This window comes from Pagrus pagrus (assembly GCF_965226575.1).
Source record: "Pagrus pagrus genome assembly, chromosome: 21".
In the NCBI taxonomy this organism is placed as follows: Eukaryota; Metazoa; Chordata; class Actinopteri; order Spariformes; family Sparidae; genus Pagrus; species Pagrus pagrus.
The window spans coordinates 22,857,086-22,871,327 of record NC_140208.1 but is presented as its reverse complement, the minus strand read 5'-3'; the positions used below and the strand labels follow the sequence as shown (position 1 = coordinate 22,871,327).

Sequence of the window (14,242 nt, the reverse complement as noted above, 5' to 3'; positions counted from 1 at the left end):
AAAATGGTTTTAGAATGTGCTGACATGCTAACTACTAGCTAATGTTGGAGTTAGTTTGGCTGCTATGCCAGAACCTGGACTTAAATTGGCAATGAATTCATAAATTAGATGCTAAAAGAGATGAAAGAGGGAGCTGGCAATGCTTTATACCTGAATCATAATGTAATGAGCAGGCTGAGGAGTGTTAGCAGAGAGGTTAACTTTATTAGCTAAGAGGCAGCTGTAGGGCCATCACTGGAGCTTGTCAGGGGCCCAGACGTGTGTCGCTGGGTCTGCAGGGTGGAGATATAGACATGACTGTGATAGAAGAGCACACGGTGCATACTGTAGTTCAGTGGTGACAGTCAGTCATGAAGAATCATCAGACTGTATATTGCATATTGAACAACAGCCTGATTTATGTCACTGACCATGGGCTGAACGTTGTCTCTGCAGATATTTTACCATGTGACAGCAGCACTAGCCCAGGTGTTCAGGATGACAGTGATGAGCTGGTGTTTCACAGATGTATTGATGCACTGATGTTCCTGTTGTTGTACTCAACCACAGGTGTGTTCATTGAGTATGTGCAGCAAATACCTGCTGAAGACTGAACACGCAAGATGAAAGTGAATCATCGCCCTGTGATACCTGTCAGCGTCTCTCACCTCTGATCTGAAATTACAGAAGAAGTTCAGAGCCTCTGTTAAAAGGGCAACTCCACAACTCAGTGGTGATGTCACTCAGTGGCTAAGTTGCACTGTGGGTAATGTAGGCACCAGGTTTTAAAAAGGAGGAAGACTGTGTGGAATAAACAGATGATGTCTCCGTTCTGCTGAATCCATTCTTTGTTTAAACGTTCCAGAATGAGTCCGGTGAGGACTTTACACTCTTCACTGTGTAGAATGGAGGAGTTATGAGAATGAGAGGTCACATTGTGTTTCTGTCAGGACTTGTGCTTCGGCTAAATGTTTAATGATCTAAGAGTTGTTCCAGAAACCAAATGAAATGACAGCAAGAGGAACAGATGAGCAGCAGCACTGTGCTCCAGAAGGCCTCTCTGATCCACTGACAACTGTTCACTGCTGCTCGCTTGTACTTGTCAAGCTGCCCACAGTGAGACAGCACACAGCTGACAGTAATGCTCAGTGCTTAACTAGTCTGGATTCAAATCACATGTCAGCCCGCCTGCACGCAACAGCTGGATCACAGGCAAATTATTCTGACTGAAACTGAACTTCCTTAGTGCTCATTTAGAGGGACCGTGTGTTTAGTAATAGCCACCTATTGGATTTATCGTGTAATTGTACTTTTTATTCGTTTAATTTTAAGAGGAAAGAAAACACAGACGCTCGTTGTTTTATTGTGAAAGGCTGAGCCGGAAGTGCGTGGTCCCGCTCTGCTGACTTGACACATCGCCGCTGACAGAGTAGTGTGTTCCTGGAAAGTGTGTGGATCTTGATTTAATGTGGGCTCCTGTCTGTGTGCGGTGCTATCAGGACCGGTCAGAGTAGAGGAGGCTGGTGAAAGAGATGCGGGGCGGGACGGACTTTTAACTGGACGTTTAAAAACGCTACGATCTCTCCCGTCCGGGTAAGTTTGGATCAGCAGCTCAGCTCGGCTCGGCTCAGCTCGGCTCAGCTCAGCGCCTCACCTCCGCTCTGCCTTTGTTTCATCCAGCCGGGCCTTGCCCCGATGCGCTCCGTTCTCCCAAATGGAGAGAGCGTCACGCCAAACTCCATGAAAAGTAACCCTCAATTTAAAAATACCTCGGTTATCGCTGAAATTTGGTATCAAATGGAAAGGAAAGTGTACTTTATTGAACCGTAAAGATCCACCCTTCAATTCGGAGTTGATGTAATAAAGCGAAGAACACAGTTTGAACCGGTATTTAACATTTAAAAATTGGTTTGGCCGTTGTTCTTCCAACAAAGTTACTCAGAGTCGCAGTGGGCAATAACGAACAATATGTACCACTAGGCTCTAAAAGTTGCCATTTTATGGTAATAATGAGTTAATTGGGTGAGCAGACATCGCCGAAGTAAAAGACGGTCACTATCGATTATTAAAAGTTGTAAAGTCACGTTCTGTGTCGCATGACTTTCTGTCATAACCGAAAACCACTTAAAGCTGCCAGATATTTCACGCAGTTCGGCGTACGGGAAGGTTACCGGAGCTTAGCCGGGCCTAACTAGCTAACGTTAGCCGTGGCTAGGCTAAGCTAACTACTGCTAGCATCACTGACCTGTCAGCGTTGGTGGTAAAAAGTCATCCGGTTGTCTGCAAAGACGTTACCCGTTGAAACCTAACAAATTGATATCTGATAAATATCCAGTGATGTGAAGATAAACTGGGATCAAGTTAATTGTCAGTTAACGTTTGTTAATTAAATTCAAGCACACGTCGGTTCCCGAGCTAATGTCAGCCTTCTGCCTGCAGCTGTCAGGCTTCAGCTTTAATCCTCTGCTTCAAGTCTCACAGTAAATGTCATGTGAAAAGAAACAGTAGCTTCAATAACACACCAACAAAGAGAACTAAAGTTATGGAGCTCAGTCAGTCGTCAGAAGTTGTAAAACTCTGGCCTGAAGGACAAAATGTTGTGTGGTTGGATAAAGGGCTCTGTGATGATACAGCTCATGAAATGACTGAGGACAGAAGTCAAACTCTCACCACTGTGTTGTCTCCTCTCTGTCTGCTGCAGGTGTTATGGAGCAGCCACCTGGGAGCTTAGATGATTTACAGCCTCAAGACCTCTCCACCTCCAGCATCGCCACTGTGATTGACCTGACCAGGAGAGGCGAGGAATGTGTCCTCAACGCCACGTCCCTCGATGCCCTGCGGATGGTCAAGAGCCCCGGCTGGTACCCCAATTCAGGGACCAGCAACCCCGGATTACCGTTCTCAGAGACCGGCTCGTCGGACCTCACTCTCCAATCAGGGGATCAGATTCAACCAGATAACGCCTTCTCCCGCACTACAGTCACCCTGTCCTACGTGAGCAGGTCTCACGTCTTCTCCAATCACGACTCCCTGTCTCGGCGTTCGCCTCTGTGCGGGGTGCAGCCCATTAGCAAGTTGTCCCTACACCCTCCCAGTGACTTAGATGAAGGGCTTGGGGAGACTGGCTACGCACTCAACCAGCATTACTTGGAGCAGGTCGACAAGCCCGTTGATCTGGACACTCAGACAGAACTATTTCACTCATTGTCTCAGGCTCAGGTGGGACCAGAGAGCGATGGGGGAGTGTGTCTAACACAGGAGCCTCCTGAGGTCAATGGTGGAGTCATTTGCATAGACGAGGACGAGCGTGTAGAACAACAAGAAGGACGCGGTCTCTCTCGGGAAAACAGTAGGCGTTTGGTAAATGGTCAGGGTGATAGCTGGTCGAGTTCAGGAGTGTGTGCTGAATCCTCACCGGAAATACTCGCCCCTGCAGCAGGGGAGGATGAGGAGACGGGGGGCCCAGACGTGCTTTTTCTCTCGTCTAAGAAACCGGATCTAGCGGTCTTCCCGGACAGTGTGGGCGCTAGAGACCTGTGTTCACTGAGTAGGGAGTACATCAGTCCTCTGGAGGACCCTGTCTCGCCCTCCGCTACCTCACAGGACGATGTGGAGGACGTGTTCGTCCTGCCCCAGGCCTCCAGCTCTCCCAGCGGCGACAACGCTTATCTAGAACCAACTGATGAAGTTGCGTGGGATGGCTCGAGTACAGAGGGCATTCAGCCAGCCTCTCGCATCAGCGATGGCGTCACAAGGTTAGATTCAAGCGATGAAAATAATCATCCTGTCCGTCGACGGAAGGCAGCGTTGGAGCCTTTGATTGACTTAACAGATGATGTTTGTGTGTCAGATGTTTCGGAAAACAAACCCAAGACTGTCTTTCCTCACATGAACGGGAATGCAAAGGCACAACAGAGAACTTTAAAAGAGAAGAAACTGCCAGTGCGTTCCGGCAGAGGGACGCGGTTAGAGGCTATAGTCATGAACATAAACTCAAGCAGGTATAAAGTGTCAGGATGCATACGCACCAATAGGAAAGCAAACGCTTCCCAGTCGACAGCTAGTGGTTCAAAGTTGGGCAGTGCTCAGAGGAACGACACCCTGTCGGGGAGGAAAAGGACGAGCAGAGCGAAAGCATCTTTCTCAGTGAAAACAATGAAACAAAAAGCAGTAATTCAATCAAAGAGGGGCAAAACTAAGAACATTAACACTGACAGTTGCAAAGATTCTACCTCTGATTCTCAAATCAATCATTCTAAAAAGTCACATCGCAGCACACCTCCAAAAAGCCCTCAGTTTGCTGTGCACAAAAGCTCAAAGGAGGAGTCGGGGCAGCTTTCTCACCCTGACCCCTCAGTGGAAATCCATGTGGCAAGATTGTCCCCCCAGCCACCGCCACCACCAACACCAACACCAAAGTCTCCAAAGAAAAGCCAAGGCACAGCCAAAGCCAAGGCTGGGTGTAGCAAAACATCCCCCACTGCCAAGACAAAGGGGCCTCGCACTCCCAAGAGCAGGCGAAAGAAACTCAAACAGAGCAGGTCTTCCTCCATATTCTCCCCCAAGGAGCCGGAGATCAAGCTGAGGTACGTCAACTTCAAGGAGGAGAAAAGGGACTCGAGGTTGGACAATTTCTCCCCGTTCATCCGTGTGAAGCGTCAGCAGTCATCGTCATCGTCATCACTGTGTACTGTAATCAACTACCCTGAGGAGGCGAGGACGCAACACAAGAAGGGCCAGCAGGCTCACCCAAGTGGCTTTATTTCTGCGGTCATACCCAGCACTTCCTGTCTGCAGCTGGGCCGGGCGTCCACACACAGCCAGCACCAGCGCTCTCTGGTCTGCTGCCTCTGTGGGCAGTCGGCCAACGCCATGGACTTGGGGGACCTCCACGGCCCCTATTACCCCGAAGGGTTCCAGCCAAGCACCAAAACACCAGCCAGCATGTTGGGCCTCAAAGAGAATGAAGACTACAGCGACTCAGACTCTTCGTCCTGCAGTGTCAGGGGCAGGGGGGGGAAGCGTGCCGTCCCACTCACAGCTCGACCCCGGCGGTGGAAGAATGGCGGCACCAGCAGCCCCGCAGCTAAGCGGGCTCGGTCAGACGCTGGCTCTGCCGATGTGGAGGACTGGTACAGCCCCCCTGTGCTGCCCCTGGAGCCCTGTGAATACTGGCTCCACGAGGACTGCACCATCTGGTCCACAGGCGTGTTCCTGGTGAAGGGCAAAGTCTACGGGTTGGAGGAGGCCGTCAGGGCGGCCCAGGAGACGGTAAAACTGCACTTATAACCTGTAATGTGATGGTATGGTGATGGAGCTGGAATTGAACAAAACATGAAGGAAATAAGGCGTTAAAGGTCTGCATGTCTACCAACAGATCTGAGCTCTCTTATCAAATCTAAGCATGAGGAAGCATGAAGAAGTGATAATTTTGTCAGATTTTATTAGAATTTATTGGTGCCAGCACGCAGCACTGAGACGTTGTGATCTGTACAGTATAACAGCTGTAGCGTTGCTTCAGGGGTTGGCTTGTGCATTTCAAAGACCGCTCCTCTTAAACAACTGAGCTCTCTGCAGTGATGCTGCCTTCATGCTGGTTCACAGTCGGGCTGTCACCATCACATTTTCACTACACGATTACAATGGCCTTAAGAAATTATTGTGATATCTATAGAAAAGTCACATTGATCTTTAACTTTGTTCATTGCATTTTGTCCCTTTTTTTTTGACAAATGAATTACACTCAATGGCAAACGTGCTTCCTCTGTGCTGTAATTCATGCTTCACTTTTGCAAGAAAACATGGGCAGGCCAGAGAGCTCAGTGAAATCAAGGTTTACAGGGAACTAGTCTATATGTGGATGTATCTTTTATCTGACTAAGCAAAAATATTGCTTATAGGAGGACTGCAGGGTGTGGTCGAAAGCTCCAGAGGCACATTTGATCAAAAAAACCGTCCGGAGCTGGATTGTAATCAGTCAGCTGCTGCACAAATATGACTTAAATACTTAATTGATCATTAAAATGGTTAACTTTCTGCCAAACATTCAATCATTTCATCGATTAATTGCTTCAGCAGAGAACGCATGAGACCATCAGACTAAATGTCAGCACACAGAATGTCTCGATGCCACGTCACATTCATGATCCCAGTGGGGAGTCACTTTGGTCACCACTGACTGAGCATGCCACATGAAGCGTTGGGTGGCTGCAACACGTCTGACCAATTGTAGTTCAGTTGTAGTGTGTGTGTGTGTGTGTGTGTGTGTGTTTCCTGTCTCATCACAGACTGACAATCACAAATATTTTCTGAAGGGAAAATCTGCGTCTGTATGAAACTCGCTGCAGAAGTGTATCACTTAAAACTGAAGTGTATTGGCTCAGTGTTACACTGCTGTGTCTTCCTGGGATTGCGAAAAGAGCTGTCGTTAATGTTGATAGTAAAATGTGCAATTCAAAATGTCTGCTGTGAAAATGGCCTGTTAAGGCTGAACACTTGAAGAAAGTGTGTGCTCAGTTTTCTTCATAATGAATCGTGTAGGACATTTCTGTGTAATACTCATAGATGAGGAAGTGATGATCTGTTTATGAGTCCTTGGATTCTGTTAAAAAGCTAACGTTAAGGACTTAAAAGTACCTGATTGCTGGTGAATACAGCCTGAATGTTCGTTGAAGGAGCTTTCTCTAGTGTGGACGTTCACACATTGATTGTATTCAGTCATTATCTCCTCCCCCATGCTGATGGAAGGTGGAGGTGAGGTGACGTGTCGTAGTCCACAAAACATTCCTGGAGCTTCACAGCAAAACAACTGAAGTAGCTGGAGACTTGATTTAAAACAGAAAAAACATCATATCAACATGACATGCCTCCATACGTTGCTTTGACAAGACTTGTACACCCTCGACATGCTGTCAAGCTCATGCACCCACTTCACTTGTGCACGCTAACGCTTTAGCCTAGCAGTTACAGTGAAGATTTCAGTCTAAAATCAGTGTAAATAACGTCTTTTCAAAATAATTTGGGATCTCTTGGCTTTCAGAGACTTGCCTTACACCGGAGGAGCTGCATGGAGTGTGGATATTTGATTTTCTTTGGTAGTTTTTTTCTGTTTTAAAACAAGTCTCCAAACAAGTGAAACTCCAGAAATGTTTCCATCAAACTTTCCGTCGGCTCAGGGGGGAGTGGATGACTGAATTTTCATTTTTGATTGAACTATTCCTTTTAAGTAAAAACTCTGCAGTAAACATATTGCACCATTCTTTGATTAAGGCATAACAAATCTCATACTGTAGGTATTTTGTATCCAGGAACACTGTTTGCAGACATGTACACGATGCCGTCATTTGACCTTTAACCTTCTGTGTGTCCAGATGTGTTCAGCGTGCCGTGACCCGGGTGCTACACTGGGCTGCTTCTTCAAAAACTGTCCCAACAAGTACCACTACAGGTGTGCTATGGAGTCAGGTGAGTGCTGCTCTCTGCCCTCCGTCTCCACACATCACTGGTGAACAAAGTGCACGCACTTATCCATATGCATGTTTGCAGGTCCAATGTGCACAGCTAGCGGATTTTTTCTTAAAGGTGAACTATGGAGCATTTTTGCCTTCACCTGACCAAAACTCAAAATACCAGCCTGTTTTGCCGTCATGTTAACATATACAAATGTGATTGTATGGCTTCAGAGTAGATATAATGCTCATGTTAACCCACGCAAAGTGTATATAAAGGCCCACAAAACAGTTTCATATTGCACCTTTAAAGTTCAGTTGATTTATTTCTAGTGCTGTTAGCTTTGTTTCATTTGTCCCAGTTTGGACTCTGGTGTCTCTACTTAATGTGTACCTGTTAATTTTTTCTGCTGAATGCACCCACGACTGGTGCTTTGTGTGAGTGTGTCTGAGTTCATGTGTATTGGTCTGTAAATGGCTCTTTTGTGAAGTGTGGTTGGCTGTTATCACTTCCGTTAAGCCTGAACTTGCACGTGTGGGCGGTTGAACCTGTGGGTGAGTCAGTGTGGTATCTTCAACTCCTGTTCTGTTCTTGTTCTAACAGACTGTGTGCTCATTGAAGAAAATTTCTCCATGAAGTGTAAAAAGCACAAGGTGAGCAGAGATAACTGCACTTTAAAATGTCCCTGTTCAAGTTGTTCAGAAACCAGAAAGAAGCAGGCGTGGTTCTTCTCAGACTGTGTTATTAACTAAACTTTTGTCATTTCTCATCCCTCCCCAGAACAAGACATTCAAAGCCCCTCCAGGGAGCCGATGGGATGACAGGTGACAGAGTTAGCAGAGACCTCATGAGGTGAGTAAATGTGTTTGGTTTAAGGACTGATGAGTCATTTCTTCAGTCTGCACACTGATAACACAACAGGGGCGTGGGGGTCTAATGAAAGGAGGTCAAGTTACACTGGAGACTAAAAGTTCAGTTTCATGTGTCTGTGCAGGGTCCCCAGCTGTGCAGCGCTAAATGACTGGAGTGCTCGATTTTAGTTATCAAGCAGAAATGCCAAACATTAGGTGGAACAGCCACGACTGTTAGTCCAACAAAAACACAGCCATTTGAAGATGTTACCAGCTTGATTAGCTTTTTGGGGGGTTAATTTTTTCCCAGATGACAAAGTCATTAGTCCAGCAGGTGGGGTTTAAACATCAGCAGTATAAAGTCCAAGTGAGTTACATGAACAGATTTTTTTCTTAAAACAAAGCTTTTTCTGTGCGTTTTTGCCTTCGCTACACACACAAACATCATTTTAGATCACTGACGTGGACATATTCACACACTGAATTCAGTGTTTTCTGAAAGACGGGCAGAAACAGGTTTTTGACGCAGAAAGCCTTAAAGGACAACACAATTTATACTGTTTTACTTTGCTTATATCTGGCGGACCCTGCCACCTTTCTAGCTTCAAACAGTGTTCTGGGACCTTATTTTCCTCTGAGAACAGCTTGTTTATTCAATTATGGACAACATTTTGTATTATTACCTCATTAATATTGTAAATATTAAAATTCTGACTTTGAATTTCTTCTCCAAAACTACACAGTGTCCCTTTTTAAGATAAAATACGATGAAGGAGAAGAGAGACAAAAACAGGTGTTGACATGTTTTAATAAAAACAGCGTTCTCCAGGAGGACTCGCGTTCCCCTGCCTCAACATTTTTGTCCCGTTGTCGGGATAAATGACCTGCTGCTAAAGAGTAAGTCCAAGTAAAAAACATTCATTGTAGTTTCTGTTACTCAGCAACCAACCACAGAGTTTACAGTCTGCTTCCTGTTTACACCTGCACATGCATGTCCAGTGTATGGGCTGGTCATGTGATGTGATGCCTTTTCAGGTGTGTTGTCAGTTGATGTCTGAAATTGTGCTAAAATGCTGCTCTAGTTTTTGTTTAAAAACCCTGTTTTCAAAAATAACCGTGTACGTGTGAACTCGGCGTTAATGACAGCTGACAGACGCTTTCTACACTCTGCCTCCGTCTGCACCAACCAGATGTAACTGCAATCATAACTTCAGTCTTTTAACTTGTTAGTTGTATATAGTCCAGCATTAAGCTGATATGAGAGAGTGACATGAACAACAAACAATAGGTGAAAATAAATAATGCTTTGACATGATACAACTTTCAGTTAATAACTCAAAATAAATCTCAATAAATCATTTCTGCATTAAAATGTCTAAAAAAACCACCCTTTGTTACACGTTGTTGAGTTGTGTACTTACATTATCACAAATGTTTCCAACAATGTTCAAACCAGAGAAATCTATAACTTCACACTGTCTAGATAAAAGTAACTGTACAGCACAATACAGAACGCGCATGTGTGTGAGTGACGTCGTCTTTAATGGATATCTTCACTGCACTTTGTGTCCAACCTGTAACCCGTTAAGATGTGTTGAACTTCAACAACTGATGTGACCACGTTAGCTTTACTTGGGGAGTCTCTGCTTTGTTCTGTCAGCTGACAGTGACGAGTGAACGAGTCTGTTTACTCTTTTAATCAGCTCGAGTCGAGGCAGCACAAGAAATGTGTTCAGGCGAATTCATCACTGTGTTTTTCTGTTTATTCATCCAGACGCTCACCTGCTACATCCCGTCTGCTGGTAACCATGGCAACCGCGGACCAGGGTTCTTCTGACTGACAGCTCGCACCGTAAACCTTAACTTCACCCTCTGCTCTTCGACTGCACTGTTGAGCCCCGGCACTGTGGCTGGAGTCCAGTCACAGCCGCCTGGCTCAGTGCACACCGGGGACACCTTCTCAGCTCCACACACAGTAACATGATGAATTTGTCACTTGTGTTATCACTTTGTAGTTATTTATATGGAATTTGTTTTCCTGGATTAAATATGAATAACAATCAAAGATATTTAATTTTTTTTTTAAAGATTTTGAGTATTTGATTATATTTGGTTTATTTATTCCTGGAGTTTTTCTTATTGGCTTGTTTAGCAGTTGTCAAAGAGGTTTGATTGTGTGTTTTTAAGTTATTGCTTAAATTCAATGAATTTCACGAAATGGCAAGCCAGTGAAGGAGATGCTGGGCTGAACGGTCGAGATATGACAAGGTACCTGATTGGATCAGAACACATGGCATTACGTTTTGTTTGACAGAGCGGTGCAAAAACACCCAGACGACACTTGCACTGAATGTTGGGCCCAGTCGATGTTAATGAGGGGACTGAGCGCTGTGTGGTTGAATGTATTCTCCCCATGTGAGGAGTTTTTGCAGGAAGTACTTTGGAGTGGCACTCAACACGTATAGACCTCTGCTCCGGCTGCAGTATTACCCTCTTCAGCTCACTGCCCCCCCTCTCCCGTCGTATCGTTTGCCTCGGGCTGTGGCTCTCGGGGGGTCCGAGGTCGTCCTATGAACTTAAGAGAGACCGTGTGATTTTATTTGACTTAAAGCACTTTGGCCTCCCACTTCAGGCTGGGAGAAATGAAATGTGCCCATGTTGTGTTCATCTACACGGCCCTTTGAGTTGTGATCTTAAAGGAACAGTTCACCCAAAAAGTAAAATTCAGTCATCATTTCTTCCCCACACGCTGATGGAAAGTCAGGTGAAGTTTGGTAGTTCACAAAACATTTCTAGAGCTTCACAGTAAAACAGAGTTGCAGCATTCTGCTGAACAACTGAAGTAGCTGGAGACTTGATTTGAAACGGGAAAACACCCCAAAAAACATCATATGGCTGCATACAGCTCGTCCAGAAGCCCTGAGATCCCAAATAGATTTGAAAAGACGTTATTTACACCCTTGACATGCAGTTGAGCTGCACCTACTGTAGACTTTATTGCTTTTAGCTCAGCAGCTACAGTGAAGAGTTCTGCTTTTAAAAAGGGTGTAAATAACGTCTTTTCAAATCAGGGAGAATCGCTGTTTTGCGGTGAAGCTCCAGAAATGTGTTTTGGACTTCAGCTGACTCTCCATCAGCATGGGGGGAGGAGATGATGGCTGAACTTTACTTTTTGGGTAAACTTGAATGAACTGTAAAGGGAAAAGGATTCAATGCAATTCATCTGCTGTTTGACTTCTGTCGGAGCTACAATCATTTTTCTTTTCAGCGTCATTTTAAGAGTAGTTCTGTTGTGAGTGAGCCTCAACTGCTTCAGCAGTGTCACTAAAGTTTAAGAAAGATGTATGTTTGCAAAAATCTATGGTTTACATTTATCCTTATTTTAACAGGCCATGCTAGTACTAAGTTTCCTTTGGTTTTATCTCTTGACTTGGGCCTAAATGGTGAGTTTCCACCAGAACCTTTCTGAAAAAGCCTTATCTGACATACAAGGGGTATATACAGTTTTTCCTATTACTAGCTTGTGGTGCAACGACAAATCAGTGGATGTACGTCACCCTCCTTTGGACATCCTGATGACTGAAGGCAGCTTGCATGCACTTTTCTGCTGCAGACTTGTTGTTATTAAAAGCAGGGGCATGGTAGGCCGAGTCCTAATGAATCGTCGGACACGCAGGTACGCACTGACTCTCTGGGACTTGTGTAAACCTTGTACTGAGATTAGCTCCCAGTGTTATTAGTACCTGCTGCATCAGGTGATGAGGCTGTGGCCTGTCAGCCTGCTGTTTGTTTCTAGAGAGAAGTCTCTATGTGATCAGTGTTGGTGTTACATCTGTGTACTTTTGCTTAGCGCCATTAGGGGCAGCGCTGTGCTGTCTTAGACCAGTGTGTGAGGTCCATCATTAAGCCATGGCTCGATGTTGACAGAGAGGCAGCTGAAGGCTTCGTCTGCTCCCAGCAACAGGACGCACACACACACACACATCTACACACACAATCTCCTTATCCTGGAACACCACGTCTATTTAATTTGTGCCATCCTGATGTTTTGTTTTTTATATTTTGTTGCAGTGATTTGTTTTTTTTTTGTTTTTTTTTAAATAAACAGGTATGAACCTGAAATGTTCCCTGTAATGTATTTTTTCAGTTACAGGTGGTTGTTTGCATTGTACCAAATACAGCTTTTGGAATATGTTTTATTCTTCCAAAACGTTTGGATATAAAAAACAATATTTTGTCCGTGTGTTAATCTCAGGGCTGAATTTCAGATCTTCTAATGATTTGAATTTTATTTGTGGTTTCTCTTTGGCTCATTGTGTTAACCCACCTCGACTGGAGCAATGATACATGTAGCAGGATGTGGTCGTCTCCTCAGATGCAAAGCCTTCTGTCCTGGTACACACTACTCGTCACATTCCGACACCTCCTCCGTGTGTCTGTCAGTGCTGTGCTGTTTTTAGGTTTAACATGGGATTAGGACTGCCAACTCGTGTCACTTTTTTCCATCATCTTTGTTTTATGGCAACTTTTTGTACCATTTTGGTCGCCTGTCAGAGCTTCAGAGCTCTTGTAATTGTCAAAAATAAATATTTTTGTTCAACCATGTGGTTTTCTCTAAGAGTTGTGTTTTTGGATGACTGGTGGAAACATTTTCTCATTTGATTGTGATATCTTGATTTTATATTGTATTATAATATCGCTCCAAGAGCACTAAGACATTAAAAAATAAATTGAATATAGAAACATTTATTAATAATGCCTTAGAAAAGTACTATGTATTTATGAACCAATTATTTTCTAAATAATACAATACCTCAACTTATGAAAAATATAAAATTAATAATTGTAATTATATTTAAATGTATACTAGTTGACATTTTTGCATTAACAATGGACTGTATGTAATGTGACAGGCGTGAAGTGACGATACAAAACAGAAGTTTTGACTTGTCGCAGTAGAAGCACAGCAGGTGTTGCAAGTAACGTTCATTTCAGTGCTGTGACGTGTCCAAATGTCTCCTTAAAAACACTCAATATTACTTTAAAGTCTCCTCAGTTCTACGGAGTAATGTGGCATCTGTTCGTTCGGTGCTGTGGTTTTACAACGTGCAACTGAAAACTGCTGTAATCAGTATACATACAGATAATCATCACACTGTGGTGCCTTCAGCTCCACCGAGCAATGAAGCGTCTCTCAGTTCATTGTCTGGGTGTCACAGCCACAACTGAACTGTTTGGTTCAGTCTCACCTCAGTTGTCATCAACCAGCTCTTACAACTCACTGACATCTGCTCACAAACTTGACATTTTATGTTTCTGCTCCAGTCTGTCACAGTGTTGAAGTAAAAGATTAGGAACTGTAGTTTAAAACATTAAAAAGTGAGCTAAAATGACCAACAGAATATCAATACATGACAGTTTTAACATTATTTCATTGACGTCTTTGTGTTGCATTGCAGAGGTATCATCTGAAGTTAGCATGCTAACTAGCTAGCCCTTAGCCGCTTTGTTTCAATATTAGACACACAAACACTCCCGCGGTGCTCAGAGCTCCCCATCCAGCCAGGGTCAGCCCATACAACCCATAGCTGCACGGTTACTAGCAAACCGCAGCAAAAGTTAGCAGCTAATGTTAAGCAGCAGTTAGCGGTTACTCTGATAATATATTGCCCGCTCTTTGTTTAGAGTATGTTTTTTAGTATGTTTAGGTGGCCAATTCTTATATATTGCACCTTTAATGGAAAGTTGTGAATTTTTGGTAACAGATTTGAACACATTTTTGGCCAAAGAAGTCATACTTTTTGTGTGCGTAAAAAAGTTTCCTCCAACTTGTGAAGCGTGGGAGCAAAAACAAGTGTTGTCTTTATATTTTTGCATACTTATGTGTATTTTCTTCATGAGTTGGTTGAGTCCAAAGAGAGTTAAAAGGAGAGAGAGCATTGGTGCACAGATTTGTCAGGTGA

At 44.2% G+C, this 14,242-nt stretch overlaps 1 protein-coding gene across 1 annotated transcript; it reads left to right on the top strand.

Moving 5' to 3' along the window:
- The first annotated feature begins 1,366 nt into the window (after positions 1–1,366).
- Positions 1,367–12,884, top strand: LOC311250921 (uncharacterized protein). Its single transcript, XM_084343074.1, has 6 exons — positions 1,367–1,572; positions 2,681–5,250; positions 7,350–7,443; positions 8,032–8,081; positions 8,209–8,280; positions 10,054–12,884. Exons 2-5 carry the CDS (start codon positions 2,686–2,688, stop codon positions 8,254–8,256), a joined length of 2,757 nt encoding a protein of 918 aa, XP_084199200.1. The 5' UTR covers positions 1,367–1,572; positions 2,681–2,685; the 3' UTR covers positions 8,257–8,280; positions 10,054–12,884.
- The last annotated feature ends 1,358 nt before the right edge of the window (positions 12,885–14,242 follow it).